General features: G+C 38.8%; 1 protein-coding gene across 1 annotated transcript in view; it reads left to right on the top strand.

The window, feature by feature from the left end:
• The window catches only part of CATSPERB (cation channel sperm associated auxiliary subunit beta), a 71,030-nt gene that overhangs the window by 49,605 nt on the left and 5,896 nt on the right, over positions 1-15,529 (top strand). The window contains exons 17-23 of the mRNA XM_058162592.1: positions 513-839; positions 2,941-3,080; positions 5,675-5,884; positions 8,992-9,102; positions 9,410-9,520; positions 14,445-14,583; positions 15,044-15,144. Of these exons, the coding sequence (XP_058018575.1) occupies positions 513-839; positions 2,941-3,080; positions 5,675-5,884; positions 8,992-9,102; positions 9,410-9,520; positions 14,445-14,583; positions 15,044-15,144 (1,139 nt within the window). The remainder of the gene's footprint in view (positions 1-512; positions 840-2,940; positions 3,081-5,674; positions 5,885-8,991; positions 9,103-9,409; positions 9,521-14,444; positions 14,584-15,043; positions 15,145-15,529) is intronic.

Genomic DNA, 15,529 nt, shown 5'->3' with positions numbered 1-15,529 from the left:
TTGTTTGTTTATGTCCTGCCTTTTTTATTTTTAGAAATAATTCGGGGTGGTTAACTTATCCAACACACCTTATCGTGCACTCTAAAGTTTCTTCAGTATATCTTTGCCTTACCAGTGCTGCTGAAACACCATAGTGGTTAAGAACTTCACTTAGCATAAAGAATATTGACAATTTGAAAGGCTTTATTTTGGTTTTCTTCCCCACATATTTACCGTTTTCTGCATCGTCCAAAGCAGAACACTTTCATCCTCAGCCCATAGTTGTGTTTGTTTTCTCATTCTAAAGAAGAATGGCAAGCTGAATTAATCTGAGTGGGCTACCATACATAGCTAGTAAACTATGGTGAAAAAGTGTCTTTTACTGTTAATTAAGGTATAAATTCTAAGGTTCCTTATACTAAGTGAAACTGGCATAGGTCCGGCAATTACTTTTGAATAAATTAGCCTTATTCCTTATAATGTTAACTCATTTTTAATTACAGTTGTGTCTCTGTGTGTGATTTTTTTTTCAGGTTCTAATGTATTTAAGCCAACTGACATTGAAAAGACAGTGGTGATTCCAGGCACTAGCAGTTTCTTTATCACTGAGGTGGTGGATGATCTTAACGCTTTAGGAATGACCACTTTGCCTGAAAAAATGCTTCTAAACTACTCTTTTCCACCTGATGAGTGGTTTCTGTATGACTTTGGCACAACAAATGGTAGAAAATGGAAAATTGTAGTTGACACATGTAGATATGTAGTACAACAGTTTGATGATCTACCACTCCATGCCATTAAATACCTGGATCTTGGGAAAGAATTGCGTTTTTCATTCAGAGTAACTCCAGTTAATACTGGTAAGACCACTGGAATCATGCATGTACCTTTCTCTCTTTTTTAACTCTCAATGTGTTATAAATATATGTACAATAGGTTTTTAAAGCATGAAAGTATTCATTTAAGTTAAATGTATGTTTTTAGTAACCTCAGTGCAAATATTCACTGCTATTCATGGGTAGGCAGCTCTGCCTTTTTTATCTTTAAAATGTTAATAATAGAAATATCAGGCTCTGAAATGCTTTTCAATCTGTAGAAAAGGCTGAAAAATTTCATCCCTGGCCCCCACTACAACCTTCTGAAGCAAAATTTCTTAGATGGTGGCTATCCTTACCTAATTAATAATTAATTGCCTTTAAAGCTCTTATCATTTTAATGTAAGATTATAATAATAAAATTATTAGCGTCGGTAACTAGAATCAGTAGGATTTAAATAGGGCAATACTGGCAGTTCTTATTTATTGACCACAAATGGGCCAGGCAATTGGGTTGTTAAACAAAGTAGTTGTTAACTAAAGCTGTGATTGTGTTTGTGATCTTACTTCAGCTTTCCTTTGTTTTACAGGCCTGTGAAGGTCATAAATGTGAGATTGCTTGTAAAATGTTCATCATTGTAATTGTGAACAATTGCTACAAAAGGCACTCGCTAAATGAAAACTACCTGTAGTACTTAAAAGTAATTAATGAAAGAGATGGGCTGGCATTGTAGTTTTCATAGACAACATCATCTAGCTATATTAGATCTCTGTCAAGCACAATGCATCTTTCCAATCCTTTCAGTTTAATGAAATAGGAACAAGCACTCTTATTTTTTATGGTATGGTATAGAGTAACAGAATAACAGAGTTGTAAGGGATATCAGAGGTCTTCTAGTCCAACCCCTACTCAAGCAGGAGACCCTACACCATTTTGGACAAATGACTGTCCAATCCCTTAAAAGTCTCTAGTGATGGAGCACCCTCAACTTTTAAAGGCAAACTGTTCCACTGGTTAATTGTTCTCACTGTCAGGAAATTCCTCCTTAGTTCTAGGTTGGATCTCCCTTGATTAGCTTCCATCCATTACCTCTTGTCCTGTCTTCTAGTGCTTTGGAAAAGAAGCCTGGGAAATTTTGAAAAATGAGATTATAAAAGCCCAGTCTAACCCAATTCCAATGAAGAAGAAAAATAAGAGCTCTCAAAAGAAACCAGCATGCCTGCACAAAGAGCTCTCTGATAAACTGAGCATGAAAAAGACAAGTATAAAAAGTGAAAAGACAGGTACATAACTAAGGCAGAATATCCTGAGCCTGCAAAGATGAAGTAGGAAAGCTAAGGCTCAAAATGAACTAAGGCTTGTGACAAAAGAAATAAATAACCAAAAAAAGCTGCTTTCAACATGTAAAAAACAAGAAAAAAGTCAAGGAAACTATTGGTCCATTAATGGGAGAAAATGGCAAGAAATTGATATGCAACCTATGATTATCATTAAATGTTGTACCTTATTATTCTTGATGAACGTATCTTTTCTTTTATGTACATTGAGAGCATACGCACCAAGACAAATTCCTTGTGTGTGCAATCACACTTGGCCAATAAAAAATTCTATTCTATTCTATTCTATTCTATTCTATTCTATTCTATTCTATTCTATTCTATTCTATTCTAACAGGGAGAAAGCAGAACTGCTTTTTTCATTTTTTGCATCTTTTACACAAAAGGAAAAAACAGTCCAACCTATCAAAAACAGTACCATAAAAACCAGATTAGGAATACAGGTTAAAATAGGCCAAAAATGGTAAGAGAACACCTGTCCACCCTAGATGAGTTTGTGCGTGTGCGCGAACGAACCAGTAGCAAAGGTAAGAGAAACCCACCACTGGTCTATTCCTCTGTTAATGCAGCCTAGGAATGCATTGGCACACTGCCACACTGCTGGCTCATATTTAAGTGGTTGTCTAGGGGGAGTCCCAGATCACTCGCAGTTGCTTCTATTGAGGTTCCACCTGTACTGTACATTTGATTTTGCTTGCCTATGTGTAAAACCTTTTCTTACCATTGAATTTTTAAGTGTTTTTAATTTTTAAGTGTTTTGCTTCCTTATTGCAACCAATATAATTTTCATGGCTATTTCAATCCACAGCTTTCACAGTGTTTCATCGGTATCTGATGAGAGTACTAGTTGGAAGACCTAATCTACTGGATATGACTACACAAGATTACTGGGATGATAATCATAGTTATGTATTCAATATCATTGCTCGCAGTAAATTTTTTGAACAGGTAATACACAAACTGTTTTGCTCAACTATTTGATAGAGTTTACTGTGTAGCTAGATCTCAAATGTTTTAGCCAGCACTTTCTATCAAATACATATTGCACATGGTTTTGGTTTTGATCTGCTTAAGTATAAATCTTTTCTTGGGATAGGATATATATACAGTAGATATAATATAGGGAATGAATATTAAAGGAGTATTAACTATAACAGAGAGATTCCAGTCTGGACTAATATGCAGGACAGAATAAATGTGGTGTACGTCAAAGAGTTGTAAAGAAATGATCTTCTTCAGGTATTCTCAACCAGTCCCTTCAATTCCCAAGTTTATTCCTGCCACCAAACAGGTAGATAGTGAACTCTAAAATGAAGGAAGCTCTGTGCTTCCTCCCACAATAGACTTCCCAGTACCAATTGCCATGCAGAAAGCAACTGGTACTGGGAAGTCTATTGTAACACAATAGACTATTGTGTTAGACTACTGGGAAGTCTATTGTAACACGCAACAATACACAAGCACACAATAGATTTAAACTTAATGTGAACCGCTCCAGTCTTGATCAACTATCTACTATTGACCTCACCCCATTCCTAAGAGGTCTGTAAGGGGCGTGCATAAGAGCACCAGCGTGCCTACTGTTCCTGTCCTAATGTTCCCTTTAATTGTACCCAATTTGTATGGTTATTTCATGCTTATACTTATATATACTGTTGTGTTTGACAAATAAATAAATAAATAAATAAATAAATAAATAAATAAATAAATAAATAAAATAAGGAAGGAAGGAAGGAAGGAAGGAAGGAAGGAAGGAAGGAAGGAAGGAAGGAAGGGGGATTTTCGATATCTTTCTGACTCTGCACAACAATCAGATGAAGTAACAATGTTAAAAACACCGATATAAAATGTAACATTTCATATTAATATTAGAAAAACTAAAGATATAAACCCAGGCAACAATTTGGAAATGTAAGTTCTAAACATTAGACCACTAGCACATAAAAGAGACTCATGTTTAATTTTAATCCCTCTTAGTCACAGTCTCCATTTTCAAATCCAGAAGGACCCCTAAACCATGACCATGTTCCTGGACAGGAAATGCCTGTCTGTTTAGGGATAACTGATACCAAAGAAGAACCATGATGTATAAACTGCAACTCCTTCTTGCTTTGGTTCAATCTGAACCTGTTCTCTCCTGTCCAGACGTTAACAGTCTCCAAACAGGCATCAATCAAAACAACAGGATCTTCCTCATGGGGCAACAAAGTATAGTATAGTATAGTATAGCATAGCATAGCATAGCATAGCATAGCATAGCATAGCATAGCATAGCATAGCATAGCATAGCATAGCATAGCATAGCATAGCATAGTATAGTATAATATACAGCACAGCACAGCACAGCATAGCATAGTCCATCAGCACATTGGATGACTCTCCCAGTGATTTCATATAAATGTTACAAAGCAAGGGGTTGATGTACACCTTAATGAGAGCCTATGGGACAATCTCTCCTTCTCCACTGCAACAGATAGAAATCATTCAGAAGTAATGAGCAGAACTTCTACAAAACAATGCCCCAAACCTCCCTGCAGGTGGTCCTTTGCTATGATGCTATGATCAATAGTATCAAAACAGACCAGAAATGCTTAAATGTATAAGACAACACCTCGCAAACAGGTGTTTTCCTTTCTTCAGTCCCTGCAGTTTTTCTCAGGTGGAAACCAGGCAGCTTAAATGAAAACTTGGTTCACGTGTACTTAAACATGTTATAATTTTTCATGAGATTACAGTGCATATGTTGATAAAGCAGGATCCACAATTCAGTAGAGTTTTACTCACATTCAAGCAAACTGCCAGCAGAACTCTTCTTGCTCTGCTCATGCAGGAAGAAGAACAGGGAGGTAAGGATATGTGGCCAGTGTGTGCAGACCCATCACTTCCATACAGGGGTGGGTTCTACTTACCTTTACTACCTGTTCGCTACGGGAGCGTGCACGCTTCTGCACATGCGCAGAAGCTACTGCATATGCACAGATCGTCCATGATGATGTCTGAGCCTCCCACCAAGTTTACTACCGGTTTGCAAGAACCGGACCGAATCAGGAGCAACCCACCACTGTTTCCATACATAAGCCACTGCCCTCTCAGAGAATGCCTGAAGAAGTTGTATGAAGGCAGGAATTCATCTGTTCCAGTCCAACTTTATTATTAAATTCATTAAATTGTGACATGTTCTATCTTTGTGCCCAATTAAATTCCTAGTATTTCTAGGACTGCACTGCAAGATTCCTGAAAGCAACAACATATACTTTTTTTAAGGGATAATTTTTGTGTTATTGTTTCTCTTTTTAGCTGACTGGAAAGATTCTCTTAAAATGCATACATTATATTTGCTGTATTTCAATGTACAAATAATGTCGCCACTGAAGATATATTTCTCCCTCCTAGAATTCTTGAACTATTGTAATGAAAGACAGCATAGATATCTAACCATTTTAACGGCTGAGCTTTTGTAGATAAAGCCTTATGATGAGATAATAATTATTTATTTTATATTGGGCCAAATTAATATTATGCTTTTTAATTATCATCCCTAGGGTAAAACTACCGTAGCTGTGACTATCCCATATGCCAGCCTCTTATGTGATGTTGCATGTATTATATTAACCTTGAAGAGTTCCTGCTCCTACCTTAAAGCAACACACTATGTTCTACCTTATAAACTGTCTCCATCCGACTGGCTGTCTCCAGAGAATACCTTCGAGTACAATAATTCAGAGATTAGTAAATATTTGAAGGTTCTGCCGGTAAGGATACTGAAAAATTTTCAAAATGCTCTAGAGAGAGGGAAACAAAGATGTAGCAATATGGTCTCTGGCCACCACTGTTTCAGAGATAGATCTAATCAGATGCCTGGGATTAAAGTATGACACTGAATTTAAAGTGTAACCATTCCTTTAATTAGGAAATGAATTATTACTTTTTAAAAAGGGTAAGGAAACTATAGCAAATTTGTCATGGGTAAGATATAGCTGAATGTGCTTCGCTTAGTTGTGAGATGGCATTGCTTAGCAACCTATCAAGTGTAATTAGGAGGTAAACAAGGTTGAGAGAATTTGACAATCTTCAGTGTACAATAATTCCAGTAGTAGTTAGTCTTCCTGACTCTCCATATGGAAGCTAGAAGATAGGAAAAAATCTCAGTTGGTGCAGTGTTGTCCCCAAGGTGAGATCAAAAAGGTGAAGATGGTAGCCACAAAGGGTTGCTGAAACTCTTCTCATATTTGTATCTGTACTGTGTGTGTAATGCACATTAAAAAAAAAACAGATAGAGCTTCAATCTCATAACTGTCATGTTTTTTTAACCATACTTTGAGGAGAACATTGATTGATGTCACCAAAGCAAGAAGTATGGGCAGCAAAAAAGTTATAAAGTACATGACACATGTTTTTTTTTTTAAAAAGGGTACAAGTACAGTGGCCATCCGACAATGATAAAGTATGTTATCTGAGAAACCATCTCATTGTGATGGGACTAGCCTGCCACACTCATTCCTGGGGAAAGTGCCTACTTCAGATCCCATCAGCCAAAAAATTTTGGCTTGTGGGATCCAGGAAAAAGATTTTAATGCTCTGGGCCCTTCCCTCTGGAATATTCTCCTGTCGGAGGTGAGGTCCACCCAAATACCCCTGACCTTATGCAGAGCCTAAGACAGGGGTCTCCAACCTTGTCAACTTTAAGACTTGTGGACTTCAACTCCCAGAGTTCCTCAGCCAGCAAAGCTGGCTGAGGTACTCTGGGAGTTGAAGTCCACAAGTCTTAAAGTTGACAAGGTTGGAGACCCCTGCCTAAGAATTTGACCCTGTTGGAGTGTCTGACTGGTAGAGTGCCTTGGAGTGTCTGACTGGTAGAGAAGATTCCCATTCCCAGACATCCCATCATCTTGGTTTTTAACTTTTCTATTCATTTTTTCTAATTTTAACTGTTTTTAGTACTTTTTACTGAAAGCCACCCACAAATAAATTTGTTCAGAAATATCATTAAAAAAAAATCTGAACATCTCGTCTTGTGTTTTCTTGCAAGCCTTTTTTTTTTTTTGCATACCAGGATCTTTGCCTCTGTTGCCCCAACTGTACAATCATATTATATAGTGAAAGCAGAAATCCAGCCACTGCAAAGTTCTTGGTCAAAGCTATTTGTCACAAAACATTAGGGATGTGCAATGTTTGGATTTAGTCCCCAGCATATACCATGTTTCCCTGAAAATAAGACCCTGTCTTTTTTTGAACCCTGAAATAAGCACTTGGCTCTATTGCCATCCGATTGGGCTTATTATCAGGGGATGTCTTATTTTGGGGGAACAGGGTAGCAGCATAATGTGAACCTTAAAGCAGTTGTGCCTATACCAGTGTTATTTTTTTTCCTCCTGCACGTTTTGAAGTGTCTTTTGAAGCCCGAATGGAAAGTGCTGCAAGCCATATTTTTCAGCCCCTTTGTAGAGGACAACTCAAATCTAGCCCTGGTTTTGGATCCATCAGAATTATGCCCTTTGTATTTCCTTTGCATCTGCAGACTCCAGGAGTATAGAAAAGCCCAGGTGATCCCATCAATTTTAGGTCACAGATTCTGTTGTGACTCCAGCCCCCACCCCGGGACCTGGCCCCCTGCCAGAGAGTGACTCAGAGAGTGAGGGGGAAGGGTTGTCAGGGCTCCCCTCCGCAGGGCCGGCCTCTCTGGCTCAGCTCCAGGAGCCAGAGGCAGGCCAGGTGGAGGAAATAACGAGGCCTCTGTCTCCTGTATCTCCCCCCCGCCCAGGCAATGCTCCCAGACCCAGCTGTGGACAATCAGTCCTGGTTAGATCCCAGGTTTCGTAGACAAGAGAGGCGGGAACAACAGAAGCAGGGGTGGGGCAGGCCTAGAAAGTGCTGAGTCATGGAACCACACCCCACAGGGTATAAAAGCAGGAGGGGCTGCTATACTACTTCGTGACGAACAAATCAAACTGCCTGGAGAAAACTTGAGCTGAAGTGCTGTTTATTCCTGACTTTCTGGTTGACACGCCAGCCTCAAGAAAGGTAACAGAAAACCTTGGCAGATGCTCGCTGGTTTTCTGCCAGAGCTGATAGCTGCTGTGGACTAAATTGCTAGCTAATTGAGTCATTTCTCGTGCCTCCCGGACTGAGATGGGGGGACAGAACAGATTCATAGCTAAGCTTCAGAACTCCAGCAGGATTCTTGGAATCCCAGAAGAGCAGTTCCTGGGTCCCAAGAGTGAAATGGAGTGAGAGTCCAGGGGTGATGGGAAGCAAATGGGTGGGTTACACTTAAACTTTGTGTAAAATTCTGTATCCTTGATTTGACTTGCATATGTACATGTGTACCTATTCCCTCTTTTGTGTATGGATTGGGTGGATATTTTGTATTTCCTGAAGGTAATTCATTTGTCTTCGATGAACTAGATTGCCCTCAATAGTCTGGTAAGTTAAAAAACCTGTGGGTTTAGTAGCAACACCATGGCCATCTATCCCTTATATGTAGGTAGAGATTTTGTTTTGCTATTCTTTATTTGAGGTTTGTTGGTCTGTTGACCTCAACTTTGCTTTTGAAGAAATTACTATCTCCGTAAGCTCTCTGGAGCTTACAACACTTCGTTTTAGACATGAGTAACAACTAGATGGCTAATGTTTTTTTTTTTGTGGGGGGGGGGGGAATCTCCTGCACATGCATATTTGATTATGTAAATTATACTGAAGACTGGGATTTCTAGCACAATATTTAAAGACCACTTTCAGTCGAATCAGGGTAATTTCATAGGAATCAATGATACTAGTAAGTAGGAGTTTGGGATTAGAAAAAGGATGCTGAAGTATTTTTCGTATTCCCCAACAGTTTTTGTTGTTATTATTAATATAGGTGAACTACAGACCACCGTCTGTAATGGGAATTGCTGTTCCACTCACAGATAATTTTTATAATGCGGATCCAAGTAAACCTAGAATGAGAGATTATTTTGAAGGATCAAAAGTAAGTTTTGGTTATTAATCATTTTTGTCCTTTGAATGCCATGATTTTTAAGACTTAAATAAATTTAAAATACCTTGCTGCTATGCATTATGTTCATGTACAATGTTAATATACAAGTGTATTCATAAATTACAAGTCATATAAAAATGAAAAGCAGTTGCAAATCCCTTTCCATCCCTACTCTACCATTTAGGAGCCTACATGTGAATAAATGATAGTCAAAAAATGTCACTGACTTAAAAACCAGATCACTGTTCAGCCATACTTTGATATCGCAGTTTTAGATCAATGGATATCTTTTCCACAGAACTCTGGAAAGTACAAACAGTGTGCTAACAAATCAAGCCGAGCCGAGTGCAAATGTGCTGATAATATGAAGCTGTCATTTTCTGTTGCCTTTTCAGACTGTAAAGAGAAGGTAAGCATTAACTGCCACCTAATTAAATTAATGTGCTTGAAAAGGGCTTCATTCTAGAATTTGGGCGGTAGGAACTAAAGACACAGTAACATTCAGAACCAAATATAATCAACTACATGATATATAATTAGCAAGATTTTTTAGAAAAAGTGTGAGAGGCACACCTCTCTTAAGAAAAGAATTCCAACAATGGGCTGTCCAACTGAATTTTTTTTACCACCCAATATGGATCAAGAAGTCTCTACATAGCGTTGTAGCCTGCCAGTGGCCAGTGGAGCTGCAGCAGACTCAGACAGTGAAGAGTTTGGGGAGCCCTGGAGTCTGGGGAAGGCTCTGATGAGTTCTCTGCCTTGGAGGCAGAGATTGGGCCAGGGCCGTCTTGACAGTTATCAGCTACCTTCAGAGTCGGAGATAAGTGGGGCAGAAGAACAACTGGAGCCTGTTCCTGATGTGCGCATGCACAGAGCTGTCAGGAGAAGGGAACAATTAAGGGACAGGGGTCAACTCAGAAGTAAAGGCACAAGGGGATGCTGAATGGCCCCTCCCATAGGAAATAAATGGAGCGAAAGGGGAGTGGTGTTTGCAGGAGACAATTAGTTTGTTTATTAGTGTGAAGATTTGCCTCACAGAGACTCCTTGCTAAGTATTTCATTGTACAGTGTTGCTCCTGGAAGCTACCCCCCCTGGAAACTATACAAGGACCAATAAGGTCTGTGGTTGCAATTCACCCTTGAAAGACTGTTTGCCAGAATTTTGCTGGACGTGAATGCTAGGAATTCACATTAGCCAAATAAAAAGAGTTTTTTTCGGGACTGTATTGTGATTTGATGAAGCCTAGGTCAGAACAGGTAGTGTGCATCCTTAGTAGTCTCTGAGCTTGGTTCTTTTCTTGCAAATGTTTCATTACTAAACTAGGTAACATCATCAGTACACCCAGAACCCCACAGTTCAATCCTGAGCCACGAATATTCTCTTCTGTTGATACACAGAAAGTTTAGTATGCAAACGTATCTTCCTTGAAATGACAAACCTGACAAATCTATCAGACAGCTTTGTCTCCCAAAAGATAGAGAAGAGAAGTAGAGCAGGGGTTTCCCAACTTTGCACCTTTGAGACTTGTGGACTTCAACACCCCCATCAGGACTTAATTCTCACTAACAGAGTTGAAATGGTAGAAGGTGTTGAATATGAATGAATGAATATTTTAATTTGTATACCGCCCTCCTCCCGAAGGACTCAGGGCGGTGAACAGGCAGATAAAATACAGATACACACAATAGTTAAAAACATCCCTTAAAAAACTAATTTAAATTTGCCCAAATGTTAAAATAACACACTCCCCCATAAAATTACAAAACTTTAAAAACCCATCAAATTCAATTAAAATTCAAAGGTAAAAATCAAGCTAGTCCAGATTTGATTTTTGTGGCTGTTGAAGTTACAGAAACCTTGGAGGGAGTGACCATGCAATATTGGAATTCAACATTATGCAAGCACAAGGAATAGAAAAAAACCAAACTAGAGTCTTGGACTTTAAGAAAACTTATTTGTATTAATTTAGAGAGAGCTTGGGAAGGATTCCATGGATGAGAATCTTCAAGGGGAAAACAACCCAAGAAGCTTGGGAACTTTAAAAGTGAGATTATAAAAGCCCAGTGTTGCACAATACCAATGAAGAAGAAAAGTAGGAGAACTCAAAAGAAACCAGCATGGCTGCACAATGAACTCTCTGATAAATTGAAAGGCAAAAAGGACAAGTATACAAAGTGGGGAAATGGCACATAACTAAGGCAGAATATCAGCAAATAATCCAAACTTGCAAAGTTGAAGTCAGGAAATCTAAGGCTCAAAAGGAACTGAGACTTGCAACAAATGTCAAAAATAACAAAAAGCTTCTCTCAACATGTACAAAACATGAAAAAAAGTCAAGGAAACGATTGATCTATTAATGGGAGAAAATCAGGGGTGAAATGCTCCCGGTTCGGACCAGCTCGCCCGATCCAGTAGTGATGGTGGCTGCTGGTTCAGAGAACCAGTGGCAAAAATCCCTGGCCCCGCCCCCCCATGCCTCTGCTGAGCCGCACTATCAGCAGAAGTTTTTTTTTTACTTTTAAAAGCAGTTTTTCTTCAGCCGAAAACATGCCTTTAAAAGTAAAAAAAAAGCCTTTGAGGATCCCGCGGCTCAGCTGAGATCGTCAGAGCCTTTAAACTCTTCTTTACAACCTCTTCAGCCAAAGAGGTTATAAAAAAAAAAGTTTTAAAAGGCTCCTCTGGCGATCTCACTTGAGTTCTTCATCAGCAAAACCTTAAAAAACATGTTTTCTACACGCTGTTCTGCCAAAGAGCTTGTAGAAAACCTCCTTTAAAGAGATTCTAAGGCACTTACCTAATTACTGATCTAACACATGGCTTTCCCAGCCCGAAAGGAGCAGTTTCAGCATGCAGACAGAATCAGTTGCTAGCTAATCTATTTTCTCAGTGAGCAACTAATCTGCCTGCTTTGCTGGCTGAGGAACTCTGGGAACTGAAGTCCACAAAGCTTAAAGTTACTAAGGTTGAAGACCCCTGATCTAAAAAATATAAATAAAATAAAATAATAAAATAAAATATTTGTGCAGCTTTCTGAGATTTGGTGTGTTTCTGTAATGTTTCACTCTAACTACACAAACACACAAAATCTCACAAAGCTGTATATGGCATTTTGTGTATGTGTGTGTGTGTGTGAGAGAGAGAGAGAGAGAGAGTCAGTTATGTTGTGTGTGTGTGTAAAGTGTGAAAGTTATTTTTGAGCTTTTTGTGGCTGTGTGAGGTTCCTGCTTGTTGCAGGGGCCATTTTGGGTGAAGTGCAGCTGCTTTTACATTGTGTGTGAGTCAGTTGTATTGTGTTGTGTTGTGTGTGTGTAAAGTGTGAAAGATGGTTTTTGGTACCACTTATTGTTTTGTATACTTTGTTTATTATTTTTATTATTTATTGTTATTGGCCACGCCCACCCAGTCATCTGACCACCAAGCCACGCCCACCAATTAAGCCACGTCCACAGAACCAGTAGGGAAAATTTTTAGATTTCACCCCTGGAGAAAATGGTAAGGTGACAAGCAGCAGAGAGAAAGCAAAATTGCTTAACACAGATTAGGAATGGAAGTCAAAATAAGCAAGAAAACGGTAAGAGAATATTACCAGGACCAGATGGATTACATCCTAAGGTTCTGAAGGAACTGGCAGATGTGATTGCAAAACCACTGAACCATATCTTTCAAAGATCCTGGAGCACCAGGAAACCACTAAATGACTGGAAAAGAGCTAATGTAATTCCCATCTTCCAAAAAGGAGGAAAAAAATGGATCCAGGATATTACAGACCTATCAGCCTTACATCAATACCTGGGAAGATTCTGGAAAAGATTATCAAGCAATGAATCTGCAAACACCTAGAGACAAGCAAAATCATGACCAGAAGCCAACATGGGTTTGTCAAAAACAGATCAGATCATGCCAGACAAATCTTATTGCATTCTTTGACAAACTGTCAAAATTAGTGGACCAGCAAAATGCTGTGTATATAGTTTATTTGGACTTCAGTAAGGCATTTGATAGAGTAGACCACAACCTACTACTTGATAAGGTAGGAAAATGTGGGTTAGACAGCATCACCATCAGATGGATTCATAACTGACTGACCAATCACACTCAATGTATAATCCTCAACAGAACTGCATCTACATGGAGGGAAATATGCAGTGGGGTACCCCAAGGCTCTTTTCTTAGGCCCGGTACTCTTCAACATCTTCATCAATGATTTAGATGAAGGGTTAGAAAGGGAATCACTGAGAGTCCTGTCTGAGGATCTGATTATGGAGTGACTATTGGCCTCTAGAGCAAACCTAGGCATTTTATGGTCCCCAGGCCACATCTAGCCCTTTGGCTGTCCCTGTCTGCTCATGTAAGGTTCATCATCGTGGAACGATCTGCCGGTGGGACTCCGTCTTCTCCCTGATCTTCGGACCTTTAAGTGCGAGCTCAAGACCTTCTTTTTTCACCAAGCGGGGCTGGCCTGATTGATTTTAATACTGTGGGTTTTTAGTGGGCTTTTAACGGGGGTTTTATTCTATTTTGTAATTTTCTTACTTAATATTTTTAACATACAGCGATCGAATTAGATTTTTTAAACTGGATATTGTATTTTAAAACTTTTGGATTATTGGTGTTTTATTTGCTGTACACCGCCCTGAGTCTTCGGAGAAGGGCGGTATAAAAAATTTGAAAAATAAATAAATAAATCAGTAATTAAAAATCAAATATAAATAAGCATGCCATAAGGGGCAGGAAAAGATGAGTCAAGTCCAGCTCTGTAAGTCACTGTGGGCTCCTTCAGTTGGCTGGCAGTTTCAGGAGGGAAAGAACACAGAGGACTTTTCTGCACCTGTGCAGTGCTCACCCCTCACCTAGAGTAGCCTAAGGAGGTGATGGTGCTGGTGGCAGTGGCCATTATGTGAGGGGCTTGGGCTCAGCCACCCATTGCTGCTTGGGTTGAAGTATGGCTTTCTGGGCGAGTGGGCAGAGTGCAGCCAGGAGTTATTGGTTTGGTCCTCCACAACAATCCCAGTTTCTCAAATGGCCCCTTGGGAAAATTAATTGCCCATTCCTGCCCTGTAAGACATCTGTCAATGGGAAAGGAAGATGCAAAATAATACACAAAGTATCTCTTCTTAAGTCAGTTTCTCTAACTTCTTAACTTTCAAATGGAAAAAATATTCTCAAAACAGATTGTCCCACTGAATTTTGACTTGAATTAGGCAAGTTTAAATAGGTTTTTGTGGATCCTATGTTGTCTGAATGCTATCTCATTTGAAACCATGCACTTACATTGGTAAAAATATATAAAATGATTTTAACATCTCTATCTCTATGGGTCATGTGTCTTTAGGCTCTGCGGATGAAATTTCCAGTACAAAAGCTTCCTCTCTATTTTGTTGTGGAAGATGAGGGTTATTTTGTTAATCTGACGTCTCCTTATTTTGTCACCATAAAAGAAGTAAACAATAGAACAAACTGGAAAGTTTCAGGTGAGAAGCAGACTGCTGGGGTTCAGAAGGAATTTTTCTGAGAAATTCTGTTCAAAATATTTGTGCCATGCTCTTTAATGCTCTCTTCCTTGCCAATAGCTTAAAATGAAAAATATTGTTTTCCAAATCTATTTACATTCATTTTCACTATTCTTGAAATGTTTCCACCCAAGCACTCATGATAAGGAATTTTGATGATTCTTCTCTTTACCAAGTTTTAAGTTTGTCCTTTCATCTGATAAGTTATCATCATAACAAAAAATCTGCTGCCGATAGGTCTCCATTTCTAATTTCTAATCTAAATTTTCAGTTTTAGTTTTTACAAAATGATATCTTTATTCAAAACATGGACTAATTCTCCCTTTTTATTTATCACTGGATTAATTTATCACTGGAATATATAATCAGACAATGTGTAGAACTATAACTCAAAAACTATTTAAACTATTTTTTTTTTCAGGTACCAACGAAACATTAAGTTTGATAAATCTAAGGAAGTACTTGGAAAAGAGGATCAAAACCAAATTGTATAATCCAGATGGGCTAACTATATCAATAAGTGTAAGTTTCTGATAAAATACGTATTTTGAATAGAAAAGCCAAAAGTGTTGCAACAATCTGGCATACCATTTTTTGAATCCTACCTCACCCTGTTTTAGGACTACCATATCTTGGCTCCAAAATTCTGATTGATTATTAGAGGGCAGTGAGGAGGTACATGTCAAGTAGCTATCATCCAGGTTTTTGCAGCCCAAGTAGAAACTACACTTGTAAACCCTCCCCCCCCCACACCCCCATGGAAGTAAAAGAACTGCCTGACACAAAGAAAATCCAGCAAGGCAAGTAAGTTGAAAAGATTCTACTGACAGTCTGAGCAAAATGTGAATGCCATTGGCATCACAAGACACAGATAGGTAAAAGCTTTCTTCCTTGGTCATGATCTTGG

The sequence above is a fragment of the Ahaetulla prasina genome, chromosome 1 (genome assembly GCF_028640845.1).
Source record: "Ahaetulla prasina isolate Xishuangbanna chromosome 1, ASM2864084v1, whole genome shotgun sequence".
Classification (NCBI taxonomy): domain Eukaryota; kingdom Metazoa; phylum Chordata; class Lepidosauria; order Squamata; family Colubridae; genus Ahaetulla; species Ahaetulla prasina.
The sequence above is the reverse complement of the archived record's forward strand: the minus strand, read 5'-3'. Positions and strand labels throughout refer to the sequence as shown.